General features: G+C 41.9%; 1 protein-coding gene across 2 annotated transcripts in view; it reads left to right on the forward strand.

The window, feature by feature from the left end:
* The window catches only part of TNR (tenascin R), a 425,309-nt gene that overhangs the window by 338,355 nt on the left and 69,457 nt on the right, over positions 1 to 17,497 (forward strand). The window contains exons 5-8 of one of the 2 annotated variants that reach the window (XM_007989404.3): positions 3,406 to 3,669; positions 6,313 to 6,428; positions 8,824 to 8,974; positions 14,012 to 14,281. In XM_007989404.3, coding sequence (XP_007987595.3) covers positions 3,406 to 3,669; positions 6,313 to 6,428; positions 8,824 to 8,974; positions 14,012 to 14,281 — 801 coding nt within the window. The remainder of the gene's footprint in view (positions 1 to 3,405; positions 3,670 to 6,312; positions 6,429 to 8,823; positions 8,975 to 14,011; positions 14,282 to 17,497) is intronic. The other variant, XM_037985917.2, reaches the window with a different exon arrangement.

Here is a 17,497-nt window from a genome sequence, read left to right on the forward strand (position 1 = left end):
GCTCCATCACATGATAAAAAAAAAAAATGAGGTGTCAGAGGTAGGGTGGAAAAGCACATTCAACCATTTGTCCACATCTCTCCCCAGTGATAGTGGTTAGTGCGGGGGCTGGCCAGGGAGCTGGCCAAAACTCCCCTGGAGCCAGCAGGATAAAAGAACCATCAGAGCAGGGTCTTGAGACAATCCAGAAAGCTGTTCCCTGGACTTCAGTCAGACCCGCGGAGATTCATCAGTGTCAGCCTCTGCTCTGTCAGGACTGCAGCCAGCCCAACCTTTGGCACCCGAAACCACTTGCTCTTTGGAGTAAGACACATCACGGAACTAATTCCAACTGCTCTCACCACATAAGTGCAACATTTATGCAAGATCTAAAAAGGAAACAGCATGGCATCTTTGCAGATAAGCAACCCTCATTCCTCAAGCCACAGTTTATTCCTCTTTAACAGCCTGCTCTTCCTCAAGTTTCAAAGTTGACACCCCAAAGACAGTAAGACTAAGAATACTTTGCACTCACCATGAATTCATTGAATTAAGGCACGAGGCTCTTTGATTGTTTGTGGTACAGTTCAGTATAATTTTCTTTTATAAGGATTACTGACGACTAGTGTACATAGCTATGTACATAGCTGCTGCTAAGTTAGAGTGCAAGTGGTGGTGGTTTCCTCCATTGAGCCACCATTGTCAAGACCACTTCCACGAGGAATGACACCAGTTACTGCTTTCTCAGTCAGAAGTGCAGTCAGTGTTTACCACCAGGCTCAGACCTTAAGCTAAGTTGCCCACATTTTTTTAAAAATCTTTCTGCACCTCCTTTTTTGCTTTAAAATCCCAAAATGCTCTTCTTAGATCACCCTCTATTGTCAATATTAGCTTTGAAGAAGGAAGCAAAAAGGAATACACTGATTTGTTCCAAATGCCTGAAGAATTGCTGGTGACTTGAAATTTGAAGTGGTCATTTCTGCCACTGACAGAAGTCCTGCATAGGAAACCTGGAGTTAATGTGTTGAATCACAGGAGACAGGCACTAGAGAACCTGTTTAAAAAGAATTTTCTTACCTCTAGGATGAGCACCGGTCTAGAGATCACATCTACTAAGATCGTCTGAATTATTCCTAATATAGTTTACTTTGGGAGGCCGTGTATAAATGAAAGGAGGCATCTTGTGCAATCTGTAACCTGCTGCCTAAATTGCAGGGGAAAGAATGAAGACTGTAGATCAGGGTTTGACAGTCAGTTCTGCTATGACACCACTCTGACTTTTGGCACATCCTTAACCTGAGATTCAGCTTCCTCATTGGTAAAGCTGGGATAATTATATCTACATGAACTACCTCATAGGGTTGCTATTAAATATTTTTTTTTAATTCTAGTTAGATGGTATATCTGAAAATAGTTTATAGACTGTGAAATGCTACACAAATGTAAAGTGGTGTTGTATATTGGCTAAGAAGTTTTACAGTCATTCTACCTGCGTTCTAATCCTAGCCTCTATGTTTGCTGACTGTGTGGTCCAGTTTTGTCACCTATAAAATAGTAGTAATAATGATACCTTAATTCCATAGTGTTGGCGAGAGGATGAAATGAAATAATCTACATAAAAGTGGTTAGCATTGTACCTGGTGCATAATAAGTGCTCGGTATAATCATGCAAAATCCTGACAGGTTCTAAATATCAATTCTTCTTCTCATGGCCTAGGAGTTGTTCTGTACATGTTATACAGGCTGTCCCAAAGATTTTAGTGAAATTCAAAGCTTTAAAAAGGTCAGAAATATAGGTGATACAGTTTATAAAACATCATTTGAAAGTTTATTTAAATTTCATTTACACTTCTTTAGTTTTATAAATTTTAAACAAAAATTTTTAAAATTTTTGTTTCAGTCAACATTTGCCATCCTCAAGAAGCTCTGCTTTCTAGACTGTTTTATTCAATGAATGGTTTTAGGTAAAAGTAATTGAAGCAAATGTCCAGCAGTACATATATATGCTGCTGATTCTATCCTGTGAGTCTGGGATCTGTTAAAGATCTCCTTGTATCTCTGCCTTTGCTGAGGATTTGAGGGTGCATGTGTGAGTACAATGAGACAGCACTCTCCACTCACATGGTCCTGCAAAACACAGCTGGCTTCAGCCTACCTGGTTGTAAAGGGGAAGGGTGAGATTACCCAGGGGAGAAATTCAAAACCTATGACAATGCTTAAACTCATGGAAGCCTCCACTACATATAAATTTATAAGTTAATAATGAGCATTTAAATAAATATTGGCTCGATCTTTAATTTAATCTATGGGCAGGTCTAATTACAGACACACTGGAGTTAGCCTCCTAGTTAGTCTTAAAGGCTTAATTATTTAATGGCCACAACACTGGTGAATCTTCATTTTCCAAGACGATACACAAAAGGCTATTTCTATGTGTTTTAATCTTTGATGACTCCAAGCAGCATTTGAGAAATCAGAAGAAAGTAAAGCAAAGTCCTCAAGAATGTTTTTTTTAATCATCATCTCCAAGATTGAGGCTAATAAAAATTAGTTTAACACAAGCTAGATTTCTTTCAGAACATAAGTGGTCTTTAAAAGGGAAAATTCTACAATAATGGGCTGTTGAGTATCTTCATCGGGCCATGGTATCCAGGACTTACTGTTTTGGCTTCTCATAATTTGCAAGATAATCAGGAATGAGTCTTTGTTTCCACTTGCCAAATCAGATATTGGCTCCCAGAGTAATCTGATGACAATAACTTATTAAACCACCAAAAATTTTGGCCAGTGGTGTGCTGTTAAATATCTAACAACCTGGCTCTCTGAAGGAAAAAAATTTAAAAGCCCTGTTGTGTAGCATTTGCCAGTTTCCATGATGTAAATACTCTCTCCATGGCCAATTTCAATTACCAACATGACGTCACTAAACATGGAGCTGGAAACAGATGTGTGGTAGGGTGCATTCATAGAATATTTCCACCAGACAGATAGAGCACACATAAATTATCTTAAAGGTATAGATAATAGTAAAATGTAGTCAAATAACTTGAAAGTGATAAATTTTGAGTATCTATTACCTTTGTTTTTAATATAATTTACTTAAGTATTAGGTTATAAAATTGAATCTTTAGTAATGGCTCTATTCAACGACAGTCTTGAAACGGTCCTGAAAATTTGACAATCAGCCTTTACAAGCCAGTAGGAGCTGGCTCCACTGCATGTTCATGACCTTATAGACATTGTGGTACTAAGCACCAAAAAGAAAAGAGCCTGTTCACAAAGGAAGTTACAAATCACTTAAAGCCATTGAGCCCAGCAGAACATACAGACGTGGCATGGGGAGTGAGATGTGAAGAAGAAAGTTGAGTCCAGGATGGGGAAGGCAATCCTCTGAGCTCATGCTATCTATGTATTGCCTCCTGGTAGTTGCCCCTCCAGAGGACTTGCGAGTGGCTGGTATCAGCGACAGGTCCATTGAGCTGGAATGGGACGGGCCGATGGCAGTGACGGAATATGTGATCTCTTACCAGCCGACGGCCCTGGGGGGCCTCCAGCTCCAGCAGCGGGTGCCTGGAGATTGGAGTGGTGTCACCATCACGGAGCTGGAGCCAGGTCTCACCTACAACATCAGCGTCTACGCTGTCATTAGCAACATCCTCAGCCTTCCCATCACTGCCAAGGTGGCCACCCGTACGTACCATTTCCCCATCCTGCTTCATTTTCCTTTTCTCCTACATGAGATCATGGGCATTCATGATAGTAGTGTCTTTTCTTAATTCTTCAGGGATGTCTGGAATAGTCATTGCCCTTGAGGGGAAGGGCTAGAGATGTGGCCCATTTAGAAAGGATACATCATTAAAAAGCACTTTTGATTAAAAAGAGTTTCCAAATTCAGGCAACTTTCATAAATTATAGACCCAAAAGGACAAAAAGTACTTTAATTATAGAGTACTGACTTGTTATAAGCTAGACTCTGATTAGAAGTCAAGGAAAGTATGAGACATCTACAGACTTTGAATCAGTTAGAGATACAAAACAAGGAGATATGAACTAGTACCTCTAAGAAGTAAGTGCTAAATGGTATGTTCTCGACCATAAGTGTATAGCAAAGTGAGAAAAAAAATCATATTTAAAACCACAACTGACAACATCCCCTTCTCCTGATAGAGAGGTGGCATAATTTCCTCCTGGTCTTTTGTTTAGCAAAATATCTTAATAGTTCATTTTATTTATAAAAGTTGAAGCCCTAGAGCATAGTTTAGAAGGATTCACAGAGAAGAGAGAGAGATGGAGACAGAAAACAATCTAAACTGCTCTCCATAAGAAATGAACAGTTTTTTTACACATAATGGGAAACTTTTGTGGGTGTATGTCTGTATTTTGTGTATGTTCAAGCATAGAAAAATATAAAAGATTGCATACCAATTATTAACACTGACTACATCAAAGAGTAGAATAAGAAGGAGATAGGAAATTATTATTATATTTTTCTATATACCCCTCTGAATTCTTAAATTGATACAATAAGCCTGTTTTAGTTCAGAATTTCAAAAGCCAGGCAGAAGAATTTAGACAAGAGAAGTTCTCATCACCCCAAGTATACTGCAAAACCTGCATGCACACAAATGTCTGTGTGCCTTATGTGGAAACTCTTCAGAGAGATCATGAGAAAGGGGCTGTATCTGATTAAAATCCGGGACGAGAGAAGAGAACATTCACAGGAGATGAGGTATGAGTGATACAGAGATTTTTAGCAGTAACAAGAAAGTGGAACAAGAAGTGACCACGAAAACATAAGCCCTCTAGAATTCAGACAGCCCTTGGGCCAGTAAATAGGACTTACCACCAGATAAGGGGTAAGAGATTTGAACTCATTTTGTGTAGATAAGATGATGTTTGGGTAGCAAATGCCACGAAAGTTCAGAAAAGGAAAAGGCCAAGGTAGAAAGAGTTAGCCTTGAAATCTTCATGGAAGCTCCAGGACTGAATTGAGCTTTGAAGGATGCAAGGATAGAGACAGGCAGAGGGGAAAGAATTTAAGAAGTCATCTTGTCCCCTTGCTTTTCAAGTGACAGAAATTCTGTTATAATTTTGGACTCTGCTATGAGATGAGTGCTGACTCTGTTAATATGCCTATAATTATCTCTGTTTATATTTGACCTTTTTAAAAAACAATTTCTCTGGTGCCTGAGAACTGGTTTTAAATATCTGCAATGATTGTGCAGTGAGGCAGGTCACCATCTGCCACTTTTCCCACCTTGCTCCGGGATGAGTCACCACCCTAAGTGCCTGGCCTAACTCCCAAGCGTCTACTCTCTGATCCACATGCATGCGCAGTGATGAGGTTTCCATCTCCTGTGGCATTTATTATGTCAATTCAGGGTATTCCCTCAGGCAAGCTCCCAGGTGACAAGGACAAGATCATGTAAACCACCTGACACGCCTTCAAGTGGGTTCACAGTCAGCTCTGCCTTCCAACCAAGAAGCATGAAAATGCTTCCAAACAGGAAGGATGAGAAAATCTGTCCTTTTTCCAACGGGAATAGCCCATGAGAGGTAAAGCTAAAATGGGAGCAGGCTTCCTGGAGAACTGAGAAAAGTCATGCTGTCATATTTCAGGGCTGATAATTGGAACTCCATTAGGACAAGCACACTTCCATCTCACAAAACCTGTGCATGTGTATGTGTCTGTGTGGTTGGGGAAGAAGGGGCAGTGGGAGGAAAAGAGTGAGATACATGAAATGAAAAATTCAGACCATCCTAGACTTACTGATTTGAGCTAAACAAAATACCTCAATGTGCATCAATGATCAAGGAAATCACTCTAGTATTAATTCTGAAATTGGTTTGCTCCACACCTTTAGCTAGCTTTCTCTGTGCCTCTCTTTTCCTGTGTGCAAAATGACAACACTGATAGAAGCCATCATAGTGCCTCCCGAGAGTGCTGTAAAGCTTCTAAAGATACTGCTCAAGTCCTCTGAAAAAGGCACTATATTATATATGAAATGCCAAGATCTACCACATTAGTAAGAAAAGGAAAATGATGTCTGCATTTTAATAGTAACCTGTTAATATAATAAAAAGCATTAAAATTGTTTCTATATATTGTGTTTAAGTTAACTCGTGTATTCCATCAACATCGAGCACTAGGGCCATAATGGGATGGGTAGATCCTGCACCTGGGACTCACTGTGTCTGGAGTAAGATTGGGATTGTCCACCAGACACCACCATGCCCATGGCGTGGAGGAAGTTCACCAACACAAAGCATCAGGCAATGCTCTCTGTCCCAAGGGTTAGCCATGACATTGTCACCTACATTGCTGTTTTCCAGATCTCTCCACTCCTCAAGGGCTACAATTTAAGACGATCACAGAGACCACCGTGGAGGTGCAGTGGGAGCCCTTCTCATTTTCCTTTGATGGGTGGGAAATCAGCTTCATTCCAAAGGTAACACTCACCTGTTATACTGTCAGACAGACTTATTTGGAGTATTTGTACCTTTAGCTTGGAATCAGGGGCAGCAAGGAAGGCGTTACCCAATATCTCTCTCCATGCCATTAAAGACACAAAATGGCATATTGTGGGTGTCTGGGATATAGAACATTTCTGCAACAAATATGTGGTAATGACCCACTGACAAGAGTAACTCCAAGCATGGCACCCTGGCCTTGCAGAACAGAGGATGCAGGAAGCAGCCAGCAGCTCCAGCTCTCTGCTGAGATAACTCTAGGGCCTGATGAACCATGGTTTTGGTGAGCGTGAAAGCCAGACCCTCAACAAATTGAGGCTTCTCTTTAGGACATAAGAAAAGCCAGACCGAATCAGTTACATAATCAGTCAAAAGCTTCATTCTGTGCAGACAGATGCACCAGAGAAAAGTCAGCTTGCGTGGCATCAATCTCTAAAGGTTACAGACATAACACAAAGACACCTTGGCTCTCCTGGATTACTCATAATAAATTTGTAACCTATTAATTTAGCAACTTCTTTTATTAGTCTATGACTTTTAAAGTATCCTAAGATTCTTTTCTACTCAAGGCAGTATTTCTTTATTTTCTTAATTCTAAAACTAACTTTTCTGAATTGCCAGAGGTGCATGCCTGGCTCCGTATTTCCAGAATTTGTTGACCCTACCAGTGTCCTCCCTAATTGTACCACACATGAGGATATAAAGTTCAATCAGACTCCTTCCCTCTGTCTTTATTCTTCAACATCAAAGAACATTTTTTAGCCATTCATCAGACTTAATGACAAATGACACATTTTTGGCTAACAAGACTATGATTTCACCATTCTTTTACTTCAAAATTCTTAGAGCCATGAACTGTTAGAATTACAAAAGACCTTCAAGTTCACAGGGTACGACCCCTCATTTTATATCTAGTTTAGTTTAATATATAGAGACTACGATTCAGAAAACTTGAAGGACCCTTCATTTTACATCTAGTTTAGTTTAATTTATAGAGACTGTGATTCAGAAAACTTGAAGGACATCATACAACTAGTTGGTGACAGGCTTAAAATGAGTACCTGGGCCTCCACCTCCTATCCCAGGGCTCTATTCAATAAACCTGTATGCCCCATTCTTTTATGTGGATACAGTTATATCATAGTCACATTCACAGCAAGGTAAATATATCTAAACAGACATCTGTACCAATATGTCTTATTTGAAAATGATAAATAAAATATGGCAGGCAATTGAGTTATATAACAATTGGAACAATCAAGTCACCTTGTTGCTCAGGAAGAAAAAGTTATGCCAGGTTCTACTGTTACATGTATCCAGTATGTAAAACTCTAATGAAAAGAGAAGCTGACCAGGGAATGCCAAGGCCAAATGCATGGCCACATGGTTTAATAACTGTTGTGATCTGTAGGTTGAGGCCACTGGGGGGCATTCATGACACTGATTTATAAGAGTATGGCTATAAATTACATATAACACACCCTGGGTACCATAAATAGAGGCCAAAGAATAGGGGAGAATGGCAATGCCCTCCAAAAAAGGCCCTCTTGTCTCCTCCACTTCTGAAGACACTCATAGAAAGTATATGGAGAGAAAGAGAGAGGGAAAGATAAGATAGAAAGATAGATAATAAATAATAAATTCTAGATTCAATCTTGTCAAGTTACTCTTTCTCATTGTCTCTTCCCTCTTGTCTCCTTCTTCTCTTCATGTTATTCTCTTTCTCCAAGCTTCCTTTTTCCTTTCTTCGTACTTCATGTTTGGTTGTCTCACTGAGTCCTAATTCATCTAGGTAGAGGGGAAACAAGACATTGACAGATTCACACTGAATGTAACACCATGAGAAACTCCAGATATAGCAAAATATTAGCTCTGGCTCATAAACAATTATCTCATGGCAATGTCTTAGTTTGACATGTGTTGTGTGTGTATATAAAGATGTTTACACACAAACACACATGACTATCTTCTTCTAAATAGCCAGAGGCATGTTCATTACGATAAATGCCAAAAAGCTCTGATGAATGTTAACCGTAACCATCAAACATTTGATCATTGGCAAAAACCAGTCTGCACCACCTCATGACTAATTTTTATTGGCAAACTCAGCAAACTCAGGAGAGCTGAAAGAAATGTTCCTAAAAATTGACCCTCCATTTGCCAAATCCTCATAGGGTGGTGTCTTTCTTGTGGAGTCCATGGGGAGTTATTTCTGGCCCCAGATACTCAGCTGTCAGCAAGGAGGAAAGAGACTTTGCCCTACTTTAAATTCACAGCCCACAATTAGTATTCCATACCTTTATCTTTCTCTCATCAGATTCCTCTCCCAGTGACTTTTCTCTTTTGTTTTCTCTGCTTCTCCCCACTGTCCAGAACAATGAAGGGGGAGTGATTGCTCAGGTCCCCAGTGATGTTACGTCCTTTAACCAGACGGGACTAAAGCCTGGGGAGGAATACATTGTCAATGTGGTGGCTCTGAAAGAACAGGCCCGGAGCCCCCCTACCTCGGCCAGTGTCTCCACAGGTGAGTGCCTCCAACCCTTCTCCCTAGAGCTGCCTACTAGGTCACTCGGAAAAGAACCACAGAATTCCCCAAGGAGTGCAGAGACAAAATAGGTGCTAGAATTTCTCCCAGAGCTGGGACAATTCTGGTACCTGGCGATGGAGCTACTCTACCAGATGCTTAGCTCATCATCTTCCTTATTACTCATCCTTATAAGCACTGACATCTGGGAGAGTGTTTCATGGAGACAATTCTTTTTTAATATTTCCATTGTATTTACTCTGATGTTACTCATGAAGAAGCCTCATTTGTCAGCCCCTGGTGTCAATGAGCTTTGGAAGCAGCAAAAGCTGACTCACTCTTACCTGTGATGATATTTGGAGAAAGCCATCTGAACCTTCCCAAACCTCAATTTATTTTACAAGATAAGCAAGAATAATTTATGATAAACAAGAGTACCTCCTTCATTAAGTTAATATGAGCATGGAATTAGATAAAGCACACAAAGCGATCAGCTCTGTGCTGATGAGAGTGAGTGCTCAATACTTGGTATACACACATATACTCAGAACATACTCAGAAGTGAAAGTGGTAGGAAACAAGTCCTTCAAAAGTAAGGAGGTATGGGTTGGGTCACTGTTCAAGGTGATGGCTTAAGTCTATTATTATTTCATCCCACAGTTCACCTCATTCAAGATTATTATTTTTCCAAGATTGATTCATTAATTGTCATATTTTGCCTTGTTTCCTTAGCTAACAAAGAATGTTCAACTGCAATGCTGTAAATTAACTATTGTGATGTATCAATGTGTGTCCTCACCAAGAATGTCTTGAAAGTTATACATAGCATCTGGCATAAGTTTTGGTTCTCGTTTTATTGTTGATGGAACTGAAACTCAGAGGCTAAGCAACTTTCCCTGTCAGTAACAGAAATTGAGATAGGTGACTATTGGTACAGCTTTATGTGTTCTTCATAAACAGAAATTGATGTACCAAAAAGCCAGTTTTAAGTTCAGGACAAAAGGCTGAGTTGACCAGAAATGAGACCCACGACACAATGTAATGAGACCACGTTAACAGATTAGTGAGTCATGCTCTGCTATTGAATACAAACCAAACAGCATCAGGTGCCAAGGCTTAAGCTCAGCTTAGAAAACATTGGTTCAGAACTATTGTGGTAGTAGCTTGTGTTCCATTAATGCACCAAGGTTCTATGGCAGTGCCTCAAGGCTAGAATCCTGTGGAGAGCCAGACCTCTAATTATTCCTTCTTCCATGCCTCCAACCAGGACAGCTCCACTTTGATCTGTTTTATATTTTGTACATCCATTTAAGATTTTTGTCCTTTAAAAAAAAAGTTTACTGCCCAAAAAGCTTTCAAACCATTGTCTAATCCAAAAAGTATGTTTTAGAAGAAACGCTGATCCAAAGAGTATGTTTTTTAACCATAAAACCTAAAGTGCTCTGTAGGAATCCCTCTAGAAGGCTGGTGGCTGAGGTTTTCCACAGCTCTGTTCCCCAAGGTTATGCTGTAAACTGAAGAGTTGACATTTCATAACTTGGGGGCAGAAAGGTGTGATGCCCTTGCTCACTCACTATATAAGGGTCACAACAACACTGCTATCACAAAAGACAGGTTAACAAGAGAAAGCATAACAAATTTATTTAATCAAAGTTTTACGTGACACAGGAGCCATCAGAAATGAGGACCCAAAGACATGGGGGATATTATCTGTTTTTATGCTTAGGTTTGAGGAAGAATGGACAGCCATGTAGAAATGTAAATGGACAAATGGCTATGATCTAATGGTAATAGTCTAAAGGGGAGACCTAGCAAGGCCTGTCTGCTCAGATTCTTCTTGGCCTCTCTGTGAAGCATTTCTTCTCCACCTCCTCGATGGGGCAGGACCCCACTGGAATGAGGGTCCTCAAAGGAGAAGGGAGGAGGGAAAAAAGGACCTTTCTAGGTTTTATGGCTTGCTTTGGGGAAGGAAGAGGAGTTCTAGTTTCTATGACCTGCCTTGAGGAAGAGGAATTCTGATTTCTGTGAATCACTTCAAGGGGAGAAGAAAGGTCAGGAGATGGGAGGACTGCAGATGGTCAGAAAAACCTTGGTTGCTTCTGGGGCTGTTTCTGAAGCTCTTTCATTCCTCTTTAATTCAAAGCACTCAGCACACCAAGGTGCCAAACTTTGGGGTGTCCTGGGATGAGCCCAACAATAGCAGGTACAACTTCTCCTCTTCTGATATGAAATGTTTCAAGGTGTCCAAATTATTCCTGTGATTTGATATTAAGAAAGTATTAGTAAAAGACAAAAGGCTAAAAGGAGAAGATGGTTCATAAGAGGATAGAAAACATTGCAGTTGAGGAATGTTTCTCTCCTAGAATATTGAGAGAACATAGAGAAGGTAGTCCAGCCTTGCCTTAGTCTTATAGTCAAATCACATTCTTATAACATTTGCAGTATTTTTTGGTTTGGCAGTTCCTTAAGATTAAAATTAAAATTCCAGATCTAGAAATTTGTGGTAAAGCTAGGCAGAATTATTTTCATTTAAGAAAAAATGTCCTTAATATTTTGGCATCATCTACAGAATCATGAAGAAATGGAAAAACATTTATTCCAGTTTACTTTTTGAGCAGGGGTTGTGTTTGTTTAGACATTAGGACCAAAGCTGAAAGCAAGTTGATACCTCCTTGATTGAAATGGAACATTGCTACCAAGTGGCCAACCAAAGGGCAGAATCCAAGAGTGGCTACGAAAAAGACGGTTGGCTCCCAGTCCTGTGTGCTGTTTTTAGGAAATGATTGTTTAATTATTTCCTTCTGCTAAGGGCTGACCTACACCAACCCCCTACTGTGAAGCTCTGTGTCCTCATCAGGCACTCAGGCTGCCTTCTTCTAGGCAGGCCATTTTGTGAATGCAAATTACAAGACCTCCCACAGCTAAAGCCCTTTGTGCTACATAATCACACTTTAATATGTTCAATCCATTATGATTAGGGTTTTCTGGATTTAAAGAGTTGAAGGACAAAAGCCTTTTGTGGTCAGTTGCATTTCCCTGACACCTTTTTTTTTTTTTCCAAAAAGCTACAGTTTATTGAAATACTTCCCCTTCTTTCTCATGGATAAAGATTTTCCATTTCTTTCATTTACTCGACACACATTTACTGAGTATCTACTATGCTTCAGATACCATGCTTACACAGCACCTAGGAGGCCACTTCCCCCATTTCATAATTAAGTTAAATTAAATGTAAAAGGCCTAAGTTATCTAAAACCACCAAGTGCAACATGCTGAAAAGAAGCTGGATATATTCTGTTAAATCACATTACTACCTCAAATATGAAAACCAGGAGTTCATTTTAACTCCAAACCAGCTGGCACCCAAGTGGTCTGGTGATTTTCATTCTAGCTGGTGCTGGACCAAGAGTCCTAAGCAGCTTAAGACAGAACAGGACTAGGCTAAGACCCAGAAAGAGGGAGGAGTACCCAAGGGAAAGGCTCAACCTTGAAAAACTGAGAGGCTTAAGGTCAGTCTAAGACAGTCCTGAGGGAGAAACTTCATTTTGGAGACAGAGTAGGAGGTGGGCCAGAGTGGACTGGATAGAAACAAGTCTTAGTCAAGGTTCACCACTAACAAGGAAGAGAGACTTACTTAAACCAGCTGAAGCAGAATAGAGAATTTACTGGAAGGACATAGAGTGTCTCACGGGAATCCCAGGGCCAGAAATGTATCTGGGCCTCACAAAAGACTTGCACCAGAAAATGGAACAACAGGAATCAAATTATTCCATATATCTTTCTAGAAACTCTGCATGGCCACTGGTTTCCCTCTCACTCTCTCCTTTTCTCCCTCTTTCCCCTTTTCTCCAGATCAAATGGTTTCTATATCAGTATCAGAATGGTAGAAAATGGCCACACCAGCTCTGGCTCGGCATGGTCCAACACAGGCTAATTAGAGAACCAGAGTTCTGGTTTTAGTTCCAAATCCTTAAAGAATATTAACGTTAATAATCGGCTCCAGCCAGAAGGGTGTAGCCCCAATAATAAATGAAAACATGGAGGCAAGAGCATGTTGGCCATGCAGACATCCCATGAGAAGTTGAGAAGACCGTTTCCTATTCTCCTCACTTGACTGTTTCTTTTTCTTTCTCCTACATTCCCTCACCTCCCCATTATCTAATTCAGTATGAACAGAACCTCAAGTGGGTGCTGGAGTCACAGGTGGTGGGCCCTGCAGGAAATCCACCAGCTTTCCAGGTGTTGCCCTGACCTGCACAGTGCCAGAGGCCAGGGCTTATGAGGGATATACACTGGAGAACCTGGAAGAGGTGACTGTAATGCCCTTCTGGTGTAAAAATATGCCAGAACAGGTGGAGAAAAATGACCCATAAGAGGCTATTCCAAAGCTGGGGTCCTTTTTATCCTTTTATCCAGAGGAGCAAGTTTACCCAGAAGGCATGTTCATTTCCTCAAATGCAAGTGTCTGTTGGTTTTTAAATGGTCTTAGCAACTGTGTTGACTGGGCTGGTAGAGTGGCTGAACAGGGACATCTTTTGAATACTCATTATGACCTCTTTGGCAACCAAGCTGGAAGTCTTGGATGTTTAGGCAGTCTGGTCATTTCCTAGGTCTTTCCTCAGGGCTCAAAGAAGGTGAGAGCTGAGTGGCAGAAATGTGCCAGAAACCCAGTTCTCAATTCTCTGTCCCATGACCTCCGGAAAGAAACAGGGCCGACTCTTTCAAGTCAGCAAGTGCCCTTCCCCTGCTCAGACTGGGAAGTGCCATCACCTGAAAACTACAGCCTGGTAAAAGAACAATTAGACAATTGTTCTAATTGGTAAAAGAACAAAATTCAGGGGAACCAAGGCAAACTGCATGTCCTCGGGAAAGATACTTCATCTTACTGTGTCTCATTTTCCTCATCTATAAAATGCAATAATAATACCCATCCTCTCTCTGACTGACCAGACTTCCATAAGGAGGAAAAGAGAGAGCTGACGCCCAAGGTTTATTTCTCACTCAAACTTATTGTTCTATTTGATCCTTCTCATTCAGTCATTGACGGCCCCACGCAGATCCTGGTTCGAGATGTCTCTGACACCGTGGCTTTTGTGGAGTGGATCCCCCCTCGAGCCAAAGTCGATTTCATTCTCTTGAAATATGGCTTGGTGGGCGGGGAAGGCGGGAGGACCACCTTCCGGCTACAGCCTCCCCTGAGCCAATACTCAGTGCAGGCCCTGCGGCCCGGCTCCCGCTACGAGGTGTCAGTCAGTGCTGTCCGAGGGACCAACGAGAGTGATTCTGCCACCACTCAGTTCACAACAGGTAAGGCTGCGGTGGGGGAGAGAGGCACAAGGAGGGAAAGAGGGGTGGAGCCAGCCGGTGGTATCATCACAGCAAGAGGGGTATTAGGAATGAGGCGAGGTGTGTCAGAGCATCAGCCTTGTCACAGACACTGCGAGAAGGAAGTGAGAGATGTCCAGCATAGAGAAAAAGCAGCACGCCCTCACTAGGAGAGGAAAACTAGCTTCTCATCCTACCTCTACTGGCAGCTAGATCTGTGATTGATATAAATCCTTCCCCACTATGGGCCTCAGGTTTCCCGTTTGTAAAATGACAAGTTTGTCTTGAACACATGCAAGCGTCCGTATTGCTAGTCCAAATGGCAATTTTGTGAGAATTCAGGAAAGATGTCTCTTTCTCAAGACACATTCTTACCATTTGCTGGAAATTATCATAAAAATTCTATAAACCTACAATGACTACACCACCATGATGGTGTGCATTGGCATTATGCCAAGCCTAACCTGTACAACTCTAAGCAGACCTTCTGACCAATTCTGTGATTCACCCTGTAAGTAATGGCAGTAAGGCTCATATGAGGCTGATTCCCACAGATAGGAGGTTAATAAAGCCCATGTAAAACCTGCCTTGCTATGGCAACCACCCACCCCCACATTCTCAAGGCCACTGGGACTCTTAGAGCTTTGCCAACAGTTGGGAAAGGCCAGACCTCAGGGTGACTTGCTCCCTGACTTTCTCAGTGCCCATCAGTCTGGCCAGCTAGTGGGCTAGTAGGACAGGCACCATCCAAAGGATGGGCTTCCTGGCACTCTCATTAGGTAAATAAGGGCCTGTGATCAGATTAGTGATTGTGTCTCTCTTCTGGATTCTCAGTCTCACCTTCTTTGCCTTGGGATGGTCACATGTCAAATAATATCTCTGCCAACTCCAAGTTGACCCAGGGATCAAAGAAAACTGATAACATCTGTAAGATCTAAGACCAGCATCTTCGGGGGGGGGGGGGGGGTAAAGTTGAAGAATCACTAATTCAAGAATTCTACCTTAGATTGTGGCATAAGAGCCTGCCACAGAATGGAATGAGTTCAGGGTTTTCAAGAAGATTCAATAAATAAATAACACCCCTGTGCTCCACTGGGTTTAAAATCAATTGATAAATTGGCAAAAAGTGAAACAGATGGACACCAAAATGTCCCCTAGATTGCAGCATGTAACTTAGCGTCATGGCCAGATGGGTTTGCAAACTAGATGGCCACTGTGGACCTGGGCAAATCTCTCCATATGGCAGAAGTTGGGAGACTACCCAGGTTAGGACTTACAGCATGGAGGAACAAGTAGAGGCCTGAACACTTGAAACAGCCTGTCCCACAAGAGAGGGGAACAGAAGGGCAATGCCCAGGTCCTGCTGCAAAATTCACCATTTAGGTAAGCTCATTTTCTCCAGCAAAAGAGAGACAAGAGCCTAGGAAACATCAAGGGCAGGGAAGAGCTTTCCCGTTAAAAAGGAGCAAATGCAGACACTGACAAAATGGAGAAGGCAAGATTTGATTCTGAAAAATACTCTTTTAGGTTTTCTCTCCAGCTCCTGGGCTAGATGCCACCCTCTCACCCAGGGGGTGCCCAGTGGGATTTTTACTGAACATATCTTGGGATCCCAAATGACCAAATGTGCACCTTGAAACAATGAACTAAATTCTGCCCATTTCTCTTCCCTTCTGTTTCCTCATTTAACCAAAGACGTTCATGTCCCTTCTTGGTTAATTCTCGGTCAGCTTCTCATTTCCCACCTCCACAATACCACTTGCTCAGGGGGGTGGTATTGTCTGTGGACAACGAGTCCTGCATCCTTTTCTTAATTTCAGGATAGTTTTGTTTGAAAAGTGGTTTCTTTGTGCTCTGCTCTGATAAGGAGTTTGAAGCGGCAAAAAAGGAGAGGAGAGCTCTTAAGAAGCGTGATGAAAAACAAAGTCTTGATGTTCAGGTCGACAAGATGGAAGCAGGATTGGCTGGTGGCCCAGGAAAATTCCGATCAAGACAATTACATTCTGCCTCCTAGGAGCTCCCCCTGAGTTTCAGTTCATTGCTACGTGGTTTTCTGTTTCCAGTTGCTTGGTGGATTGGCAGCTGTCAGGCGGCTGACTTCTCAATACAGCCTCAGCCTACACCTCAAATATGCTCCCCTCTGCTGGAGGAGGGTGAGGGGAAAGAAGGGATGAGGAGATGCAAACAGCATTGCAGATAGATTCTCCAGGCCTGGGTTGGCAGGTGCCAGTTAAATGATGAGAGAGTACCCAGACCCTCGCGATGAGGCCCTCAGTCATTTCAGAGCTCCGCTTAAATTCAAATTAACCAAAGTGCTTTTCCAGGTGATGGTTCTGACACTAGGAGTGCACTAATTGCACAGGCAATTAAAGCAGAGATTTGCTTCCTGCATGGTGAGTAGGATATTTGCTTGGGTCTTAGAGCTGTTCTGAAAGAGGAAAGAACCCTGAACAAAGCACACCACACCCTGTGATTGGAGAGAAGCCAGCGCAGAAAACCCAGAGGCCAATCTCCAAAACCCCTCCCTGCCCTCAGCAGCTCTGATTTCAGTTGCCCTCAGGAGGGAACTCCTGGCACCATTTCTCTCCTCTGGAGGCCTTCTCTTTAAGCAGATCCCTCAAGGTTCCAAGCACAGGCACCAGGGCATCTGGTCAACCAGAGGCTGCTGTTTTGACCTGAATACCCCAGATTTCTCTTTATTGCTATTATAGGTTGAATTGTGTTCCACAAAAAGACGTTGAAGTCCTGATCCCCATACCTGTGAATGTGACCTTACTTGTATATTGGGTTTTTGCAGATAATCAAGTTAAAATGAGGTCATTAGAGTGGGCCCTAATCCAATATGACTACGTCCTTATAGAAAGGGGAAATTTGGGCCCAGAGACAGATATGCCCACAAGAATACCATGGTGAAGATGAAGGCTGAGATCGGAATGATTCTTGATTCTTCCACAAGCCAAGAAACACCAAAGATCACCAGCAAATCACTAGTAGCTAGGAGAGGCATGCAACAGATTCTTACTCACAGCCCTACTGACACCTTGATCTTGAGTCTGTGAGACAATAACTTTTTTTTTTTTTTTTTTTTTTTTTTTTTTTTTTTTTTTTTGAGATGGAGTCTCACTCTGTCGCCCAGTCTGGAGTGCAGTGGCATGATCTCAGCTCAGTGCAACCTCTGCCTCCCAGGTTCAAGCCATT

This window comes from Chlorocebus sabaeus, chromosome 25, assembly GCF_047675955.1.
Source record: "Chlorocebus sabaeus isolate Y175 chromosome 25, mChlSab1.0.hap1, whole genome shotgun sequence".
Lineage (NCBI taxonomy): Eukaryota > Metazoa > Chordata > Mammalia > Primates > Cercopithecidae > Chlorocebus > Chlorocebus sabaeus.